Source organism: Oryctolagus cuniculus, chromosome 9, assembly GCF_051225735.1.
Source record: "Oryctolagus cuniculus isolate XC-2025 breed Fujian yellow rabbit chromosome 9, ASM5122573v1, whole genome shotgun sequence".
Taxonomy (NCBI): Eukaryota; Metazoa; Chordata; class Mammalia; order Lagomorpha; family Leporidae; genus Oryctolagus; species Oryctolagus cuniculus.
In genome coordinates this window covers 125,615,221-125,634,512 of record NC_142875.1, presented here as the reverse complement: position 1 = coordinate 125,634,512, position 19,292 = coordinate 125,615,221, and the positions used below count along the sequence as shown (strand labels likewise).

Sequence of the window (19,292 nt, the reverse complement as noted above, 5' to 3'; positions counted from 1 at the left end):
TCTCCCAAGTATTTCCGAATAGACACGTATCCCAGGAAAATCATCTGCTGGCAATTTCGGAAAGCTCTCTTCCTTGCTGCTTCCACTGGTAGCACTTAATCACCTCAATCTAGACCATTCCTATGGGCAAGACCAAATGGTCAACCACAATAAATCACTTAGCTTTCAGAGGGGGTATTTTTAACTTTTCGTAATTCCTTCTGTTTTTATTATTATTATTTCAGGGTGACAGTCAACGTGAGCAAGGAAAGAACATGAATGTCATCGCAAAATAACACATTTTCAGAAAGAGTTTATTGTAATCCCACAAAATTTAAACAGATGCAAAGAGTAGTGCATACCTCAAAACCACCGAAATCGTCATCATCCATTCTTCAAGTGGCACCTGAAAAATGCCAAAAGACGTTTAAACAAGCCCCTCCCACACAGCCTTCTATGTCAACTTTAATGTAGGTACACACTTTGACATGTACATTACAACTATTTCATTTAAGTAAAAAAAACTTTCTTTGAGCTATCTGTGTATGCATTTTTGGAGCAAAAAGAGTTGGTAATTGGCTTTTACTTTCTGGCAAAATTAGCAAATTCTGTAACTTTTTCAGCAACCATGTATTTTGCCATTTTATGTTGAGACGCCAGGAGTGGAAAAATATTCTTTTACATTTTAATTTGCTTTTCCCAAATTGGCGCTAGGGCTCAATTCAATAATGCTTCCTGCTTTTTGCATCTATTCCTCAGTTGTCTGGCAACATCAGCACAAACTCCAGCGAAGAACAGGACTGCGGTGAGTTTTTGGAAATCTGTCCCCCACCACAAAGGTTCTTCCCTCGGTTTCATGGCCGAGGCTGATTTAGATTTTCAAAATTGATCAGCATTTTTGAGCTGTGGCCACAACTTCTGGAGCCTTCTGATATGTGTATTTTTAGCTGAAACTGCTTTGCACTTTTGGAAAAATGTGGAGCAAGTTACTAGGTTGATCAAGATAAATCAAGTCATGTATTCACGGGAGGATGGGGATGAGAAAAACACAAGCCGATCTCCAGAGTCCTCTCCTCTTTACCCATGGAGCATACAGGAGAGGTGTGGCCTTTTTTTTTTTTTTTTTGGTCCTAAAGCCATTATTACTGAAATAAAACGATAATACCATTGATAGCTATGCTTCAGAAAAAGAAAAAACAAGCAATGAAAAAAAACTTTTAAAACGGGAGTCTGAAAAGGTGAAGTCAGTCACAGGCAGTACACACTAACGAGAAAACTCGCTGAGCTCTCAGTCTGCAATGATCAGCTGCCACCAAGGTTAAGCTGATCAAAAATAACTGGTTTCCTCTCTTTCTCAAGTCAGCACAAACATGGGCCTGATTACGGAAAACAATCCTCTCACTTCTAAAAACGCAGCTGTGAGAAGTTAATCGTATGTTAAAGGACAATCCTAAAGGCATCTGCTAAGACATCAGCTGTGAGTGGTTCTCCATTGCTCTACTTTGCCTTCTCCCTGAAATCAACACTAACGCCTCCCCAGAGCAAACACAGAAACTGTCAATGCAAAGTAAACGATGAAAAACACTCATCTCCTAGACTGCCTTCCAAAGCTAAATAAATTTATTTTCAAAGAAACTCAGTGGGTAGTGACACCGAAAGGAACACATGGAGACAGATATAAAAAGGAAGAGCACTAAGTCAGCCAGAATACGATAAAATATTGTCACCATTACTCACAACTTAACAATCTGATGAAAATTTTTTAAAAGATGTCTTTCTCCAAAAATTAAAGCTGAGCAAGGCATCCACATGCAGCACTTAAGAAATACAAACCAGACTCCAGAAACTTCTGATGGTGGTTAGTCTGAAATGGAATTCACATTAATTTTGTGTTGCAAGTGAACAGAAATCTGTACGTGATTACATTTTTCATGAAGAAGTTATGAAAGGAGAATGATATGGATACTGAAAATTAACCAAGTCAGACTATAAACACCAAGTTTGTCTTTTCCACATGTATCCCATGAATCTCAGGAGACAATTAAAAATATTTTTAGCATCTATAAACGCTGTACTCAAGTCATATGGTTTCAAAAGAATGGAATTTTTAGAGTAATACTTCTATGTGTTTTCATAAGACACCTCCCAATAAACTATTCGTAAGTTTCCAGAAAATGTGAAAACATAAACAAACACCCCTGCCTAACAATCACTGCAGCTTATTTGCCTGTGGAAATGAACCAAATACCAACAGTTTGCTAACCACTGATTTAGCTCAACAAAAGAACATTATTAGCGGCCACCGACGTGTTCCATACCCCAGCAACTTCTACACAGGAGAAAGCAGATGGCAGCCTTCCTCTGCTGTATTTTCAAAAAAATATTAATACATTTAAGAAAACAAATGTCTTCAGTTTCTTAAACTTCAGTACTAGAGAAATATTATTTTAAAGCACTAATCTTTCTCCAAATAAGTCAGATTTTCAATGCTACAAGTTCTGTTTCTTTCTGAATATAAAGAGTAGAAGGAAAGAACATTCATAGCATCTGTTCATAAAAATCAATCTTAGAGCCGGCGCCATGGCTCACTAGGCTAATCCTCCGCCTTGCGGCGCCGGCACACCGGGTTCTAGTCCCGGTCGGGGCGCTGGATTCTGTCCCGGTTGCCCCTCTTCCAGGCCAGCTCTCTGCTGTGGCCAGGGAGTGCAGTGGAGGATGGCCCAAGTACTTGGGCCCTGCACCCTATGGGAGACCAGGATCAGCACCTGGCTCCTGCCATCAGAACAGCGTGGTGCGCCAGCCGCAGCGCGCCGGCCATTGGAGGGTGAACCAACGGCAAAGGAAGACCTTTCTCTCTGTCTCTCTCTCTCTCACTGTCCACTCTGCCTGTCCAAAATAAAAAAAAAAAAAATCAATCTTTACAAAATAGCAAAAAATGAAATTATGTGTAAAAAAAAAAAACTTAGTGTGAGTGTGGGCTCCTTTATGAATCTGGCTACTCCAATACATTTAAAACGTGATTTCTCTACAGTGCATTCGTGAAAAATGAGAAGATTTCTGGCACTTCACATTATATTCCGTTAAATTACAATTAACATACGAGTACACCAAATATATTTGTTTTCCAATTTACAGAACCATGAAACTGTGCCAAAATCTACAGATCATGGAAGTCATCCTCTTCAGTCAGGGCAGGAAGAGAAAGGTACACTCGTTATGATTAAAGATCAACACTGCAAGGTTTCATAACACCTAGGTTTATCAACTCTGACGTCTTTCTATCTAAATTTAATCTTTCTATTGCTTTGTATTAATTCACTACTTACCTGTTTCTCAGTATTTATTACTGAAAAGAAAAATGTATAATCCGGAGAAAATATGTATTTCTAAGAAAAATGTATAAATAACACTCAATGCCACAAACTTTTATTAAGCAACTCTGTACAAGACATCAGTCCAGGTCCTAAAGAAGTTACCATCTGGGGTCCGGCGTTGTGGCGGAAGCAGCCACCTACAGTGCTGGCATCCCATATGGTCACCAGGTCAAGTCCCGGCTGCTCCACTTCTGATATAGCTCTCTGCTATGGCCTGGGATGGCAGAATATGGCCCAGAATATGGGTCATCACTAGCGCATGGGAGACCTGGCTCCGGATTGGTGCAACTCTGGCCATTGTGGCTATTTAGCGAGTGAACCAGCGGATGGATGACCTTTCTCTCTCTCTCTCTTCCTCCCTCCCTCCCTCTCTCTGTCTCCACCTCTCTGTAACTCTGCCTTTCAAATAAATAAATAAACCTCAAAAACTAAAAAGAAATTACCAACTGGTATGGAGAGACAGAGTAGACTGTAAGAAAATCATGCACATACAAACAATATCTGAAGAGAAACAGCCAGAACGAGAACAGAATCCCCAAGGAACGGGGAATATTCAGGGGATACACCTGACCGGAAGCACCACGGGAAGTTTCAGACCCACAGAATTTCAAATGGCGCCTTAAGAACTCAACACTGCACTCATGTCTTTACCCAAAAGTCGTCCTCCAAGACAACAATCATTTGTTTTGACTGTTTGCTTCCCTATAAAAACGGGGTTATAGAGAACATGAAATGGCCAAATGCTTGGGCTGAAATCCCAGCCCTGCCACTTCCTGTGTTAAACTGGCATACGGCTTAAGTAGTCTGTGACTCAGCTTCTTCTTCTGTCAAATGGGAACAGCGCTAACAACAGCACCTGACCCCTAAGATCATTACAAGGAATGAGTAAGTTAAAATAGATGAAGCCCTTAGGAACACAGGCTACGCAATCAGTGCTTCCCTCTTGTATTTGCACAGGCTACCAAGGATGAACAAAGGTATGGAGAAAATCTGTATTATAAAAATACAGAGACCAAACAGACACAGAAAGTTGGAAGAAACACAGGCTACCCAAGGGAGAAAATTTTTTAAAAATAAAAAAAACTTAAAAGTTAAAAACTGGGGCAAGACTGCCAGGATGCGCACATCCCGTGACAGAGTAGCTGAGTTCAATTCCCAGCTCCGTTCCCAATTCCAGCTTCCTGCTAATGTGCTCCCAGGTTGGCAGCAGGTGATAGTTCTAGTACTTGGTGAAGAAATCATTAATAACTGAAGAAAATTCTCTAAATGAAAGATAATATATCCACATGTAACGAGGGGAAGAAGCAGAGGAAGAGACAAAGGAAGGGAGGGAGGGAGGGAGGAAGTTAGAAAAAGAACCCACAGCAAGACACAATAGAGACAGAAAGGATCCTGCAAGCTTCAAGAAGATAAAGTAAGTCTCACACAAGTAATGGAGGATATCATGGCGTCAGACATCACAGCAGCATCTCTAAGTGGAAAATAATGGAGTAATGCTGTTTTAAAAAAACTCAGAAAATTATTTACAACACAGAAGTCTGTAATCAGTCAACCCAACAAGTAATTAAATGAAGAATAAAATCATGTTCACACCTGTAAAAACAACTGTTATTTCCCAAACACTGTTTCTAAAAAAAAAAAAAAACTTTTTAATAACTTATTAATGGGACCTAAGGAAATAAGACAAAACACTACATGGGACTACGAAGTAAGAGGACCAGCTAATGTGAAAAGCAAAAAGAATTCTCCCAGAATGATGGAGAACTGAGCTCCCCTGGGACCCAGGGAGCCAATCTTCAGAACAACCAGTCTAGACTGGAGCAGATCAGAAAGCTCCTGGGAGACATATTCAAGAAAATGACATCAATAAACGATCTCAGATGTTTTACCATCCTGCAGGTGATTTAAACTGGGGAGAAATTTCAGAGTGGAATTAGCATGAGAACCAAGTGAAAACAGAGAGACGGCAATGTTGGACAGCTGCAGGAAACTCTATGTACCGAATTTTTCAGCTGTGCACACTATAAATAATGAATTATAATATAATCACACTGGAGATGTAAGAGAAAATCAGCTCTGGGGTGTGAGGTAGTGGAGAGAGTAAAAGATAACTGAAGCCCCATCTTTCATATTAGAAAGTGGATGGGTTCTGAAATCGGAAGATCAAAAAGATATATAGGTAATCATGGAAAAAATCAGCTGTGTGTTAAACATCCCAACTCCAGAAAGTAGAAAGTGAGGACATGGAAAACCAGCGAGGGCACAGGAACAGCTCTGTCAATACAAGTCTTCCACAACCTGAAAATACGGGCATAAGCAACAACGTGCTGTGAGCCATCCTCCCCACGACCCTCACCGAAACACTCCAGAGAAAACTCAAGGACAGCTTCTTACCACAAAAATAATTTTTAAAAAAGAGGCATAAATGCTTTAGAACAGTGTTTAACCAATGAACAAAGTGGAAAGTTTCATATTAGTCTGTTATAACATGTTCCCACACTACCAGTATTTATACAAGAAGTCAAGCTGTATGTATTTTGAGTTGTATCTCTAGACACCAAAGCTGCTCAAATGAAAACAAATCAAAAACAAAGCAAAAAAAAAAAAAAAATGTGAGAGGACAAAACCTTTAGATAACTGACATCAACACATAAAACTGTAGGCACTGGGGCACTGTGGGTGAAACTGCCACTTGAGAAATGTGCATCCCATATCCGAATGTCTGGGATCAAATCACACCTCTGCTTCCAATCCAGCTTTCCAATAACATGTACCACGAGAGGCCGCAGCTGATGCCCAAAAACACGGACCCCTGCCACCCACAGGGGAGACCGATATGGAATTACTGGCTCAGGGATTCTGCCGGTGCAGCCCTGGCTGTCACAGACATTCAGGCTTTGGGAAGTGAACCAGCAGACAGGAGTGGCTGTCTGCCTGTCTCTTTTTTCTCACTCTACCTTTAAAATCAGCAAAAAATAAATACACAAAAATAAAACCTCAAGAGATCATCTAGCTATTTAGCCCCACTTAAGTGTGCCCAGCTGTCCTTAGCACTCAACTCAATCTGCATCCCATCTGGGAAACTACTTGTTGAACACCCTCCTCATAAAAGCAATGACATTTTTCCATTGGATCCTGTTTGGTGCCATGTTTTCTAGAAACAGGAGAAGCAAGTATGTTTTTCTGATTCTCTAGAATAAAAGCGTATTGGAAAGAGGAAACAGGAAAAAAAAAAACCATACTCTCTTCTTAGTTAAAATGTAAAAATGAACAGCCATTAAGACTGAGACAGGGGCAGGCCTTGTGGCACAGTGGGTTAAGCCACAGCCGTTGATGCCGGCATTCCACATGAACAACAGTTTGAGTTCTAACTGCTGCAATTCTGATCCAGCGCCCTGCCAGTGTCCCTGGGAAAGCAGCAGCAGATGGCCCAAGGGCTTGGGACCCTGACCCATGTAGGAGACCCAGATAGGCCAGATAGGCCTAGCCCAGATGTTGTGGCTATTTGTAGAATGAACCAAATGACAGTGAATCTATTTCTCACTTTCCCTCCCTCCCTCCCTCCCTTTCCCTCCCTCCCTCTCTCCCTCCCCCCCCCCCCCCCCGTAATTCTGCCTTTTTGGATAAATAAATCTTTTTTAAAAAACAATCAGATTGTTTAATCATGTAAGATTAGAATTTCAGGCTTCTCTGTTCAAAGAAATTATCTGTATACCTAAGTTACTGTAAGAACTCTGCAGGTCCCACAGGGACCATGGATTAATCTTTTCTTCATCCCCTAACAGCTTCAACTAGAAGTTCCTAGAACATGGTAAGGGCTCAAAGAATATTTTGAATTAATACTCCTGGAATAAATAACTGAATTTACCCAAATGAGTTACTAATAGTTCCCACATGATTCCTTTTTCCCTCTAATTTTTCCAAATAAAAATAAATGGGAGTCTGGGCAGCAGGAGATCAAGTTGCCAACACTAAAACAGCTCTGCCATATTAAGGCAACAGACTGAAGGCTGACATCTTAAAGGAAATGCCATAGCTCCATTCTACTCTGCTCAACCAATGAATCAGTGTTGGAGCTAATAATAATTCTGAAACCCCCAATTCTATACCCTTTGGTTAATTCTTCCCGCTCTTCCAACACATTAACAGCCATCTCTCCCCAGGCTGAGCTCTTCAATCCTATCTCATTACTCTCACCTTCAAAAAAACTGCACGCAATCCCATGATATTAATGGTCTGCACAAATTTGCCAGAACCAACTACTTCTCTGGGCCCTGTCCTATTTCGAGCCATGTAATGACATTTTTAATGTGGCCTTCTGTCAACTCAGAACTCTGCATCAACTGTACTCCTATTTGGGCAAAATCTCATGCCCCAGTGACTATCAGGAGAGATACACTGCTTTCTACTCTTACATTTTAAAAGAAAATATAGGCCTTCTATCAACAGAGGGCAACAAGAATGGAAAAATGATATAAGCCCTTTATCATCTTTACTCCTCTCCAGCAGAAAAATCCAAATATTTTTGCTAGGAGGCCATCCACAGGTTCCTCTACCAGAAAAGATTAATGTATAAAGTTGGGTGTGCCTGTAAAGTATCCATGCTTAGCTTTCTCACTGGAGAACCCACAGGCAACATACTCTACTTCTATTCCAGCTCCCAGGAGAAGCTCACCAGATAAAAACTTGGCATGGAGACGTGTGCTTTTAGCCACTCTGCCTGTGATGTGAGATATAATTAATGTAGAAGACAACTTGCAGAAACCTCATTTCAGCCTTAGGTGTACACTAAGGCATTAACCTCAGAGCCGCTACTCTCACTCCTTATGACTTCTGGTTCTACTTCTCTACTGATTCAGAATCCAGAGTAGTCCAAGGCTACGGACAATGGCTCTCCACCAAGAGCCACCACCAACACCCAATTTCCTGTCTTCTGGTAAGAACCACCAGGGAAAACCACTAAAAATTGATGTTTCTCTTCTTCACTTGAACTCTCAGCATTGCCTAACACACCCATTTTTCCATCATTCTTTCTCTATTCTCCAGAGATGCCCAGGACTCCTCAAAGTCCCATCCTTTCTATTCCTTTCTACAATCCAACCAAAAGGCCAAGCTAAATAGAAGCACGCACTGTAAGAGAATCCCGTTAACTACCAGTATCCGTAGCCAGCTATTCCACTTTATTTTGTTCACAAAGGAAAAGGAACATCTCTACTTCCTTAAAACTAATTCCTCCATCTGCGCTCTCAGACTTGGCTCTCTTAATAGCGTCCTCTCAAATACTCAGAAGCTGATAGCAGTCCTGGCAGCTTAGATGCTGGTTAGACACTTGTATCCCACATTGGAAGACCTGGGTTCAATTCTTGGCTCTGCTCCTGATTCCAGTTTTTGCTGATGAGCGAGGGAGGCAGCAGACAACAACCCAAGTAGATGGGTCCCTGCCACCCACACGGGAGATGTGGGTTATGTTCTCGGCTCCTGCCTACAGCCTGGTCCAGCCCTGGCCACTGCAGGCATTTAGAGAAGGAGCGAGAAAATGATGGTTATGTGTGTATGTGTTTCTCCTGCTTTCTCTTCCAAATAAATAAGAACTTTATTTTGGTATTAATAGACCCATAACATCATCTTTTTGATACTGAGTGCCCCCCTCCATAAACACAGTGTATCTCATCACTAAGATTCACCATGGTTAAGTCTCTTTTTAATGCGTACTTATGAAAGTTTATACTTTTCCTAAGGAAATCTTGCACATCGCTTATTAGTTCTATACCTAAATACTAATATGCTATGATGCTATTTTAATGTCTTATTTTAAGTTACATTACCCAGTTTATCATTGTTGTATGACAATGTAATTGTCTTGTGTATATTTATCTTCTATCCATTCACCTTTGGTAAAGCCTCATTTCTTACAACTTATCTGTGTATTACTTTTATGCGTAAATGATACTGAATCCAAATCATAAGTTTTATTTCCTGCTTTACAATTCTTGCACCTCAAAGTCTTTTTTCTTGTTTTAATCACTGACTATATCCTCCAGTGAAATGCTACATACCTGAGGTAATGTGGCCAATTATATTTTCCAAAGATGATCTCAAAAACATCTCCCATTGCACATCTCCTTCTGAGAATGAACAGTGATATTCCTCCCATTTAGGGGAAGGGTCTCTGACCCATCCCCCTGGAACCCGGGTAGATTACCATGACTTCCACAACCAATCGAGTATAGCAGGAGTAACACTGTGCGCCTTCCCTGGCTAGGTCACAGAAACGCAATGCACTCTGTCTTGTGCTCTTGTGTCTTGGAACTTAGATGCCATGATGTGAGAAAAAACAAACCAGCCCAGATGACAGCCTAATTGAGTTCCCAGTAGACAGCCAGCACCAAATTACCAGATGTTCAGATGAAGATACTTCTAGATGATTCCAGTCCCCTAGCCACCGACTCATCTCCAATGGTCAAATCATCCCAGCTGAGGCACTTTTTCAAAAGGATGGAGCAATAAAAATATCTTATTCTTCACTATCCAAGTTCCTGACCTTCAGAATATCCACAAGCATTAAAAAAAAATGGTTGCTTTATGCCATAAAATTTGATATGCCTTATTATGTAGCAGGAATAGCTGGAAAAGATAACATCACACCTTTACTGTCCCTGATTTTACAAGTAATCTTTTTAATATTTCCCCACTTAGAAACACAGCTGTTGATTACTGCTTGTTGCGTTTTTTAAATATCCCCTTAGAAATTAAAGAAGTTTCCTTTTTTCCTAATTTGCTAAGCATTCTAAATCATGAGCTTACACTGACCATCGAAAGCTTAAATTATCATATTTTTTCTCTTAACCTAATAATATCATCATTTACATTGCCAGTTCATCTAATAGGAAACCATCCTTGCATACCTTGGATAAACCCAATTTGATGCTGTTTGTCTTCTTTTAAATGTTAGCCTCAATTTCCTAATACATCTGTAATTTTCATTTCTTATAATATCTTCATCTGGTTTTGCTATCAGAATTATGATGGACTTTCATAACCAGCTGTGGAATCATCTCTCTTTTTCTACCAATTAAAAGAGATTGCATCATATTGGAATAATCTATTTCTTAAAATTTTGGTAGAAACTTGCTTACCACATCATCTAGGCTTCTTGCTGTCTTTGTGGGAAGATTCAATTTCTTTTAATTATAGGATGATTCAGACACTTAATTTCGCCCTCAGTTTTTGTAAGTAATATCATTCTAGAAATGCTGTCTATTTTTAAATAGTTGGCTTACAGTTAGCAGTATTCTCATTATGCTTTTGATCTCTAATTTTTTCTGTGGTTGTGTCTTTTCTTCAGCCTATCTGAACTAATTCTATGAGTCCACGAACAGAATTATTTTATACTCTATATCCTTGCTCATATTTTTTTCCCCTTTGATCAATCAATTACCACAGGAGGAGAACTGGAATTTTCAGCTATAAAAGTAACTGTATCAATTTCTCCATACAATTCTACCAATTTTTTACACTACACATTCCTGGGTAATGGAGTGAACTATAATAATTTTATGTTGCCTCAGCATCCACTTCACCTAAGTTTAACTTTCTCAGGGCAGAAATGGGGCTGAGTCACCACTGACACACTTTCCAGTCGTCTGCCTCCTCTTACTTCCTCCACATGCTCAACCCAGATCCGCGCCTTAACAACCACCTCCCAGCTCCATCCCCCTGAGGCGAAGCTAGATACTGCCGATCCCACTCACCCCCAATTCCCAGGGCCCATGTGGACTGTCCGGACAGGCACAGTGTGACCCCTGGAGAACTTGTGCCTATTCACTGTAAATCCTCCAACTGTAACAACTCACAAGAAACCTCTGGACCCCAAGACAGACTCTGACCCACAGATTTCTCCCTCCCTCTCTCCCTTGTCCTCTCCTCTCCTCCGCTCCCCACGGCTGAGGGTGTATGTCCCTCCCTCTCTCCCTTGTCCTCTCCTCTCCTCCGCTCCCCACGGCTGAGGGTGTATGTCCCTCCTCTCTCCCTTCTCCTCTCCTCTCCTCCACTCCCCACGGCTGAGGGTGTATGTCCCGGGGGTTCCCCCTACCCACCTACCCGGGATCTGTAAGTACTAAGAGCTGCTTCTGTGATCTCATGTGCTCTATTGCACTGCCTCCCGCGTCTCACCCCATTTAGAGATACACAGTGGCTTTCTCAGGAACGATGCACTGGATACAGGTCAGCCGATAGCCACAAGTGCATCTGCCTTCACAAACAAGTCTCCTGTCATACAAGGCACCCACAAGATAAAGAAGCATCCAGCACACCCATAACCAAATCCTATGGAGTCCCAACAGGACAGGGCAAGAGCTAAAGCCATGCTCTAGACAGACTTAAAGACCCAATTAGAAGAAAAATACAACAGTGAATTTTGCCCTTTATCATAATAAAGTGATCATGCCCTAATAGGATGTTACTTATTTTAAAGCTGATTTAAGATAATATTAATACAGCTAAGCTATTTTGGATTTTTAAACAACTTTTGAAAATTGTATTTGGAATGTAAAGTAAGAGACAAAGACAGAAATGAGAAACCTTCCATGTGCTGCTTTACCCCCCAAATGCCCACAATAACCAGGCCGGACCAGGTCAGGTCCAGGACCCATCCAGGTTTTCCACATAGGTGGCAGGGATCCAGGTAAGTGAGCCATCAGCCACTGCCTCCCAGGAAATCCATTAGCAGAAAGCTGAATACAAACTTGAGGAACCTGAACTCAAATCAAGGATGCTGGCATCCCAAGTTTCAACTTAACGACTGAGCCAGACAGACACCCCCCCCCATTTTTTTTAATGTCTTGAGACTGCACAGCTTACTCTCTCTGCCTCCCTCCCACAGCTAACTGGCTGACATTCTCAGCTCCACAGTCTTGGGCCCTTTTCTCTGTAATGACCCAGTTCTGAATGACACGGCGCTGCCCCCAGCCCTCTCCCTGTGCAGTCTCACCACATTCACCTTTTCTAACACACTGTATCTGTCTATTTCGTTCTGTTTAATGATGATGCTTGTTTGTCTTTATCCTCCTTACAACAAAGTCCCACGAGGATAGGTACTTCTGTCAGCTTGGTTGATCACGTGTGCCCAGCAGACAGGCAGCAGCCAATGTAGTCTTGTTAAACAACAAATGAAAGACGCTCAAACCCCCAAATTATCACGAAAATACAAATCTCAGAAAGACGTTTCTTCATATCCCTCAAACTGCAAAGATTTCAAATATAGCTAACAGAAATGCTAGAACAGCACCAGGTGTTATTTACAGATGGGTTGTAGTCAACCAGGGGTTCAACAACCAGGGGCTGTATAGTAAAGCTGACCACTGCAACACCTTCCCATGTGTGCCAGGAGTCTAGCACAAGAATATCCATGGCAAAACTGTCTACAACAGTGAACTCTAGTAACAAAACAAACGCCCGTCACGAACTCCACTAGGTACTTGGGACAAAGAGCAGGGCAGGGTAGATTAGCTGAGACTTCCTCATGGTACAGCAGGGAAGGAGATGCTTAGCCACTCACAACACAGGCGCAGTAAAAGGAGGCAGCCACCTGAAGGAAAGGCAGAAGGCCCTCACAGCCTGCGAGCACGGGCAAACATCAGGGATCCACAGGGTGCTCACTCAGTCTGTACAACCTTTTCCAGAAACAGGAACAGGAAGGGCTTCTCTGCTTACTGAAATTCCTTTTGTGACCAAGAACTTATTTTATCATGGAGAAAGCCCCACGTACATATAAAAGAATGTGAGTGTGTTCCCTGACTATTCAGTACAGTATTTTACAAATGTCATCTAGGGCAAGTTGGTTCATCACGAAGTTTAAACCTTCCATCTCCCTATTATTTGCTGTCCACCAAGTGTCCCCGTCTTCAGCCACCCTTGGGTATCTGTCTATTCCTCCCCGCACAGCACCCAGGTTTTCTGTATACACCCAGAAGCACTGTTACTGCTTGCAGGATAACATGTCTTCTCAACTAAGTAACAATTCAACCATGATGAAGTCTTCATTTTTATCTCCAGAGTAACTATCTGACATTAAGTTTAAATTATGACATTATCATATAATATTAACATTTATTAATGATACTCCGGCTCTCTTATGAGTGACATTTGCAAAGTACACTTTCTTCTACCCTGTTACTTTTTACCTCTAAGTGCGCTCTAGTATACAAAACTCCTAAAATAAACAGTCCAACAAACTGCGTCACATCCATACCACTGTAATATTTATCAACTATAAAAAGGGAAGAACTACTGACAAACTCAACATGCTGGAGCTGGACAGATCTCAAGGTCACTCACTATTCTGGGTTAAAAAAAACTCAGAAGGTCACATACTATACGATTCCATTCACAGGACATAGGACATTCCCCATGTTACAAAATTGCAAAGATAGAAAATTAGTGGTTACGAAGGGCTGGGGATGGTGAGTGAGGAGAGGGCAGGACTGACTATAAAGGGTTACCCCAGAGGAGATCTTTGCGGTGATGGAATAGTTCTCTTTCTTGGTTGTAGTACAGATTACACAGGTCTACATGTATGACAGAAGGCAGAACTATTCACACACCTTGTGTAAATGTCAACTTTCTGGTTTTGATAGTGTACTGTAGTTAGAAAAGATAAAAAATTCGGGAAACTGGGGGAAAATAAATAGGACCCCTCTGTATCATCTTTGCAAGTATATGAAGTAATCTATAATTATTTCAAGGTTAAAAAAAAAGTTTTTAATTCACCAGATATTCAGCTTTTATTGAGGATGCACTCCCGCCTGCAGTGCTGGTATCCCATGTGGGCACTGGTTTGAGTCCCAGCTGCTCCATTTGTAATCCAGCTCTCTGCTATGCCCTGGGAAAGCAGCAGAAGATGGCCCAAGGCCTTGGGCCCTGCACCTGCGTGGGAGACCCGGGAAGAAGATCCTGACTCCTGGCTTCATAATGGCACAGCTCCGACAGTTGCAGTCAATTGGGGAGTGAACCAGCAGATGGAAGATCTCTCTCTCTCTCTCTGCCTCTCCTTCTCTCTCTGTGTAACTCTTTCAAACAAAAAAATAAATCTTAAAAAAAAAAAAAAGATGCACTCTACTAAAACACAAATGCAGCTCTTCTCAAATGTGCTTTGACTTAAAGTAACTATATTTATCTTCAAAATGCTCTACAATTTTATCATCTATCTTCATTTCTTTACACATTAATTTAGTATTTTCTAGAAATATCAACACCAGTGACCTGAGAGAAGAGGTGTGCTCAGTTCAGGGCACAATTAGTATTTATTTCAGTGAATGAGATAAAGAAAACTGTCAAGGGATAAATTAGCCAACAAAAGCAGACTAACAGATGATCCAGATGTTGCAACATGACAGGATCTTAAAAAAAAAAAATAGAGGAGGAAAAAACTTGTGATTACTAAGAGAACATGACGGAAAAGGTAGAAAACTCCGATGAGTAGCTATCAACACAATTAAACTATTAGAAAGAATTAAGTAGAAATGTTGCTAATGAGAAACACAATAATACAGAAGAATTCCTTTTATTTATCAGTAAATTTTACAGAAGAAAACATCAGTGGACTTGAAAACAGATCGATATAAATTATCTGAATCAAAACATACACAAACGTGTACATGGATGAAAGACACCCAAAAGCTGTAGGATATTTATCAGGGGGTCTATCAAATGTGTAGTTAAAAATCTCAACCAGTGGATGTGGAGAGAATGGGACAAAGAAATACTTGAAAATATCTGAAAATCAGTTAAAGCCAACAAACGACAAATCAAGTTAATCAGAGAACCCAAGCAAGATAAATACTAAGTATAAAGTAACTCAAAACCTCATGTGAGGTAAAATGTAATACCAACATCCAAAACAGCAAGGTTTATGGAGACTTGCAGAGACCTCTTAAAACAAGACACAAGGTTAGTAACAATTTCCTTCTCTCCTCTCCAATATGTAATGAACACCTTTTTTATATATTTCCCCATACCATTTTTCCGACTTTCAAAGAGTGTGTAAAGATTTTATCATCAAATAATTGAGTAAGATACAATAGCTAAGTTATTACAGAATTCACTGGCTAAATGTATACCAACACTATGACCTAAAAGGCTAATTATTTCCAGAGATTTGGCCTAATTTTTTTCCCCTGATAAGAAATATGGCAGATAAAACCAAAGACTTCTTATTAATAAATAATCAACAATACTACAATTTTCACAATCAGATATTGGTAAAATGATTCTAAATTTAAGCATTCTTCAAACACCAAAGGCATAATTTCAAAATTATTTTATCACCAAGAAAATCCATTCCATGAAATTAGATATTAATTCTTGATATGAGTGGGTCTTTTAATTTTGCTTTTCAGATGTGTCCAACACTTTTTACCAGATTTTACTACCAAAACAAGATAAAAATCTGTTCACTATAATCCTACCACACTGTTTTCATTTTAACCTATTTCCTTCCAGTACTCAAATATATGTACATACACATAAACTGTACATAAAATTAGAAATTCCTCATTAGATTATATAGTTCTTAATAGTTTTCATAATTAATAGTCTCTATAACTGTCTTATGTACATACCTCTATAACATTTCATCAGTATGACAATAAAACAATTTTCATTAATGTAACAATATAACATTAAAGCTAATACAACATATTCCCAATTATATAGCTAAACTACAATGATGGGGAGGCATTAACTTCTTTCCTCTTCTGGGTTATTTCCTTAATATAAAATCCCAGATACAAAACATAGCTCAAAAAGTATAAACAAGGCTTGATACTGTTTGCTGAATCATGTCCCAAAGGAGCTATACTAAGGGACATATGGTTTGTTAAAACATATGGTTTGTTAAAAATCTTTTAACACAAACAGAAAAGATAATCGTCAATGTTATCATTAAAGCAAATATGATCATCGTAATATCAAAACTGCTGTTTTCAGTTCATTCTTTCCTCTTGCTTTGCTGCTTCCCTGACCTTACATACAATCCCACAATCCCTCTCACTACCTGGCCCTTCCAACCATTCACCCACCAATATGGCCCAAGTCAACATCTACCCTATATCTCTACTCTTACATCATCATACAGAAATACATATTCTTCAATACATGGCTGCATACATGGTGGTTTCACTGCATTCTTTAATGTAGCCTCACATTTTTCATCATCTTATTAAAAACCTGTGAGAAGTGACTCCTAGTCTACTGGTGTGTATCTGACTCATTCTTTTTCGTGGCTACAAAGATTCCATCTACAGATATGTAAGACACAGATACTTACTCAACCATTCCCCTGTTGGTAGACATATACCATGCTTTCAGTTTATGCTCCTATAAATGCTTGTACAGAAACTCTTACACATTGAGGTATGTTTCTATGGGCTAGATTCCAAAGAAGAACTGGTGTATGTATGTATATATATATATATATATATATATATTCAATTTTAATAGATGTTGCCAGATCACTTTCCAAAAAGGCTCAACTAATCCACATTTCTACCAGCACAATTAAAAAAAAAAAAAAAAAAACTTTTCCCTTAGTTTCCTGCCAGGAATACATTATTGTGTGTGTCCCTCTCTCCCCTGCCCTTCCCCCTCCCTCTATGTCTCTGTCATCAAGAAGGGTTGGTGCTACAGAGGGCAGCTTGATAGACACAAGGTTCCCTCACATGTTTAATATGCATTCTCCTGTTAGTGAGTGTGAACAACTACTCATATGAACAACTATTCGTAGTGAGTTTGAACAACTATTCATATTAAATATTACTTCTCCATACCTGGTACTATTTTCCTTTTATCAACATCTGAGCAGTGATTACATATAGCAGAATTTACTCTGTCCTCCTACTCTCCTTCCCTCCATTCTCCCCTTGCAAATATTTTTACAAAACCCATGTGTATTCGCTACATGTTTTCATTCAAAAGTTAAGTTTCGGGCAAGTATTTGTTTTTCCTTTATACCTTGCCATTTACAATGGTGGTTAAGAAAGCCTCCTTCACCCTGGTGAACAAACAAGCTATCTACTACATTTAGTGCATACTATTTATTAAGTCTTTCCACGTGGAAATCATTTTTGTGTACGGTCTAAGATACAACTGCAAGGAACAGGATTTGTTTCCCTCCAAAAGGATAGCCCGATGTGCCAGATCTACTCACTAAGCAACCATGCCCATCCTCTTGTACTAGACTTTCATGTCCTCTTCTATATATGGGGATCTACTTCAAGACCATCCATTCCATTCCCCTTATTTTCACTCAAACACTGTCAAACATTCCACCTTGACCACCCCCACAGCCTGCGCACCTACCACCAAAGCTGACAACAGAAGAGCTCCATTGTTATCTGCAGAATGAATGGATGAATGAATCTCAATAAACTGATTTCCTTATTTGTAACTACTTGACAGCAGTGACTAGCCTAGTTTCTTCCTACATGTTATGCCCTGTACTTATTTCTATAGCCAATATACAGCAGAATACAAATACTTCCTAATTAAATAATTGTAATAGAAATAGATTCTTGTTGAACTCTAGGAAGAAACTGCTTTGTTTTACAAAATTAACCTTGTTGAATCACCGGAGTCCAACTAAGTATTTCCTTAGGGTTACCAGAGTCACAACCAAATAATCATGTAAGTAGTGCCAACAAATTACATACAACACCAAGCTTCTCTTTTGATTAACAATTGAAGAGAACACCCAAATATTACCATATCAAACTGATTTAAGTTGACTAGTTCTATTCTAAACCACATCAAAACAGTATATTTTTAAAATGATATCCTGATATAAGATTACGTCTACCAAGTACAAACTTATTTTCCGAAAATGATAAAGCAACCACACATTCTAAGACCTTAACAATAAAAATTAGATATCTACTGAAGAAGACCTATAGCAGCTTGATTCATAATCATTAGCAATTGCACAAGAAGCCTTTCAGTATGTAAAAGAAAAAACTTGGCATCTGCACAACATGGAACACTTTCCAGTCACAAAAATTAGCTATGAAACCATAGAAAGACAGAAACAAATCTGATACAGAGCCAAGTGAAAGAAGCCAGTCTGAAGAGGCTGCACATTACTATAATTGTATGACGTTCTTTAAAAAGGCAAAACTGCAGAGATGGTAGTCACATCGGAGGTTGCCAGGAATTAAAGAGGTAAGGTTGAATAGCTAAAGTACAGGGGACTGTCTTTGGAGGATGAAACACAGCAAAGAATGAGCGTTAATGAGCAAAAAATTTTTCATTGTCACATACCAGGTTGAGAGATCCCATACAGAATGCAGAATGTGTCAAAATAACCCAGTAGTACTATAAATGCATGAGACAACCTCAAGGAAGGGATTAAAGAAGGGGTAGGGTGGATACTGTCTCAGTAACTTTGAAAAGGCACGGTGTAACCAAAAAAAAAAAAAAGAGAGAGAGAGAGAGAAGACTGTAAATAGCACTAGAATCCCATACCAGTCTGACAAAACTACAGATACAGACTAGAAAACAACAGTAGTTGTTGCACAGAAGGCGGGTAATGGTGAGAGTCACATTTCTTACTATTCACAGGGAAGTGTCAGATAAGCAAAGAGCAGAACCTGGAATGACTGCTGCGAAAACAGACAGAAAGGAAAGTTGCAGGAGGTCCAGTTCAATCTGATATGGATACAAATGGCTACAGACAGAACCAGTGAGACACTGCACACATACAGGTTAATATCTGCACATATGTTTCTTTCCTCTGTCATCTGAGAGAGCCTACAGGCAAAGATACTGTGACAGCAGTGAGAATACCATGCACCCAGATCTTGGTTTCTAACACCATTCTCCAAAACACAGAATCAGAAATTCTTGGGAAAATGGCTGATTCTGGGACTTGAGCAGGAAATCACAAAACGA

At 39.9% G+C, this 19,292-nt stretch overlaps 1 protein-coding gene across 32 annotated transcripts in view; it reads right to left on the bottom strand.

Moving 5' to 3' along the window:
• The window catches only part of CCDC91 (coiled-coil domain containing 91), a 348,878-nt gene that overhangs the window by 280,311 nt on the left and 49,275 nt on the right, over positions 1–19,292 (bottom strand). For 24 of the 32 annotated variants that reach the window (XM_051850358.3, XM_089304775.1, XM_089304772.1 and 21 more), the window contains one exon: positions 342–385. The exons of the other annotated variants lie outside the window; for them this stretch is intronic. In XM_051850358.3, the coding sequence (XP_051706318.1) occupies positions 342–371 (30 nt within the window). In that variant the 5' untranslated portion in view covers positions 372–385. The remainder of the gene's footprint in view (positions 1–341; positions 386–19,292) is intronic. 32 annotated transcript variants of the gene reach the window in all.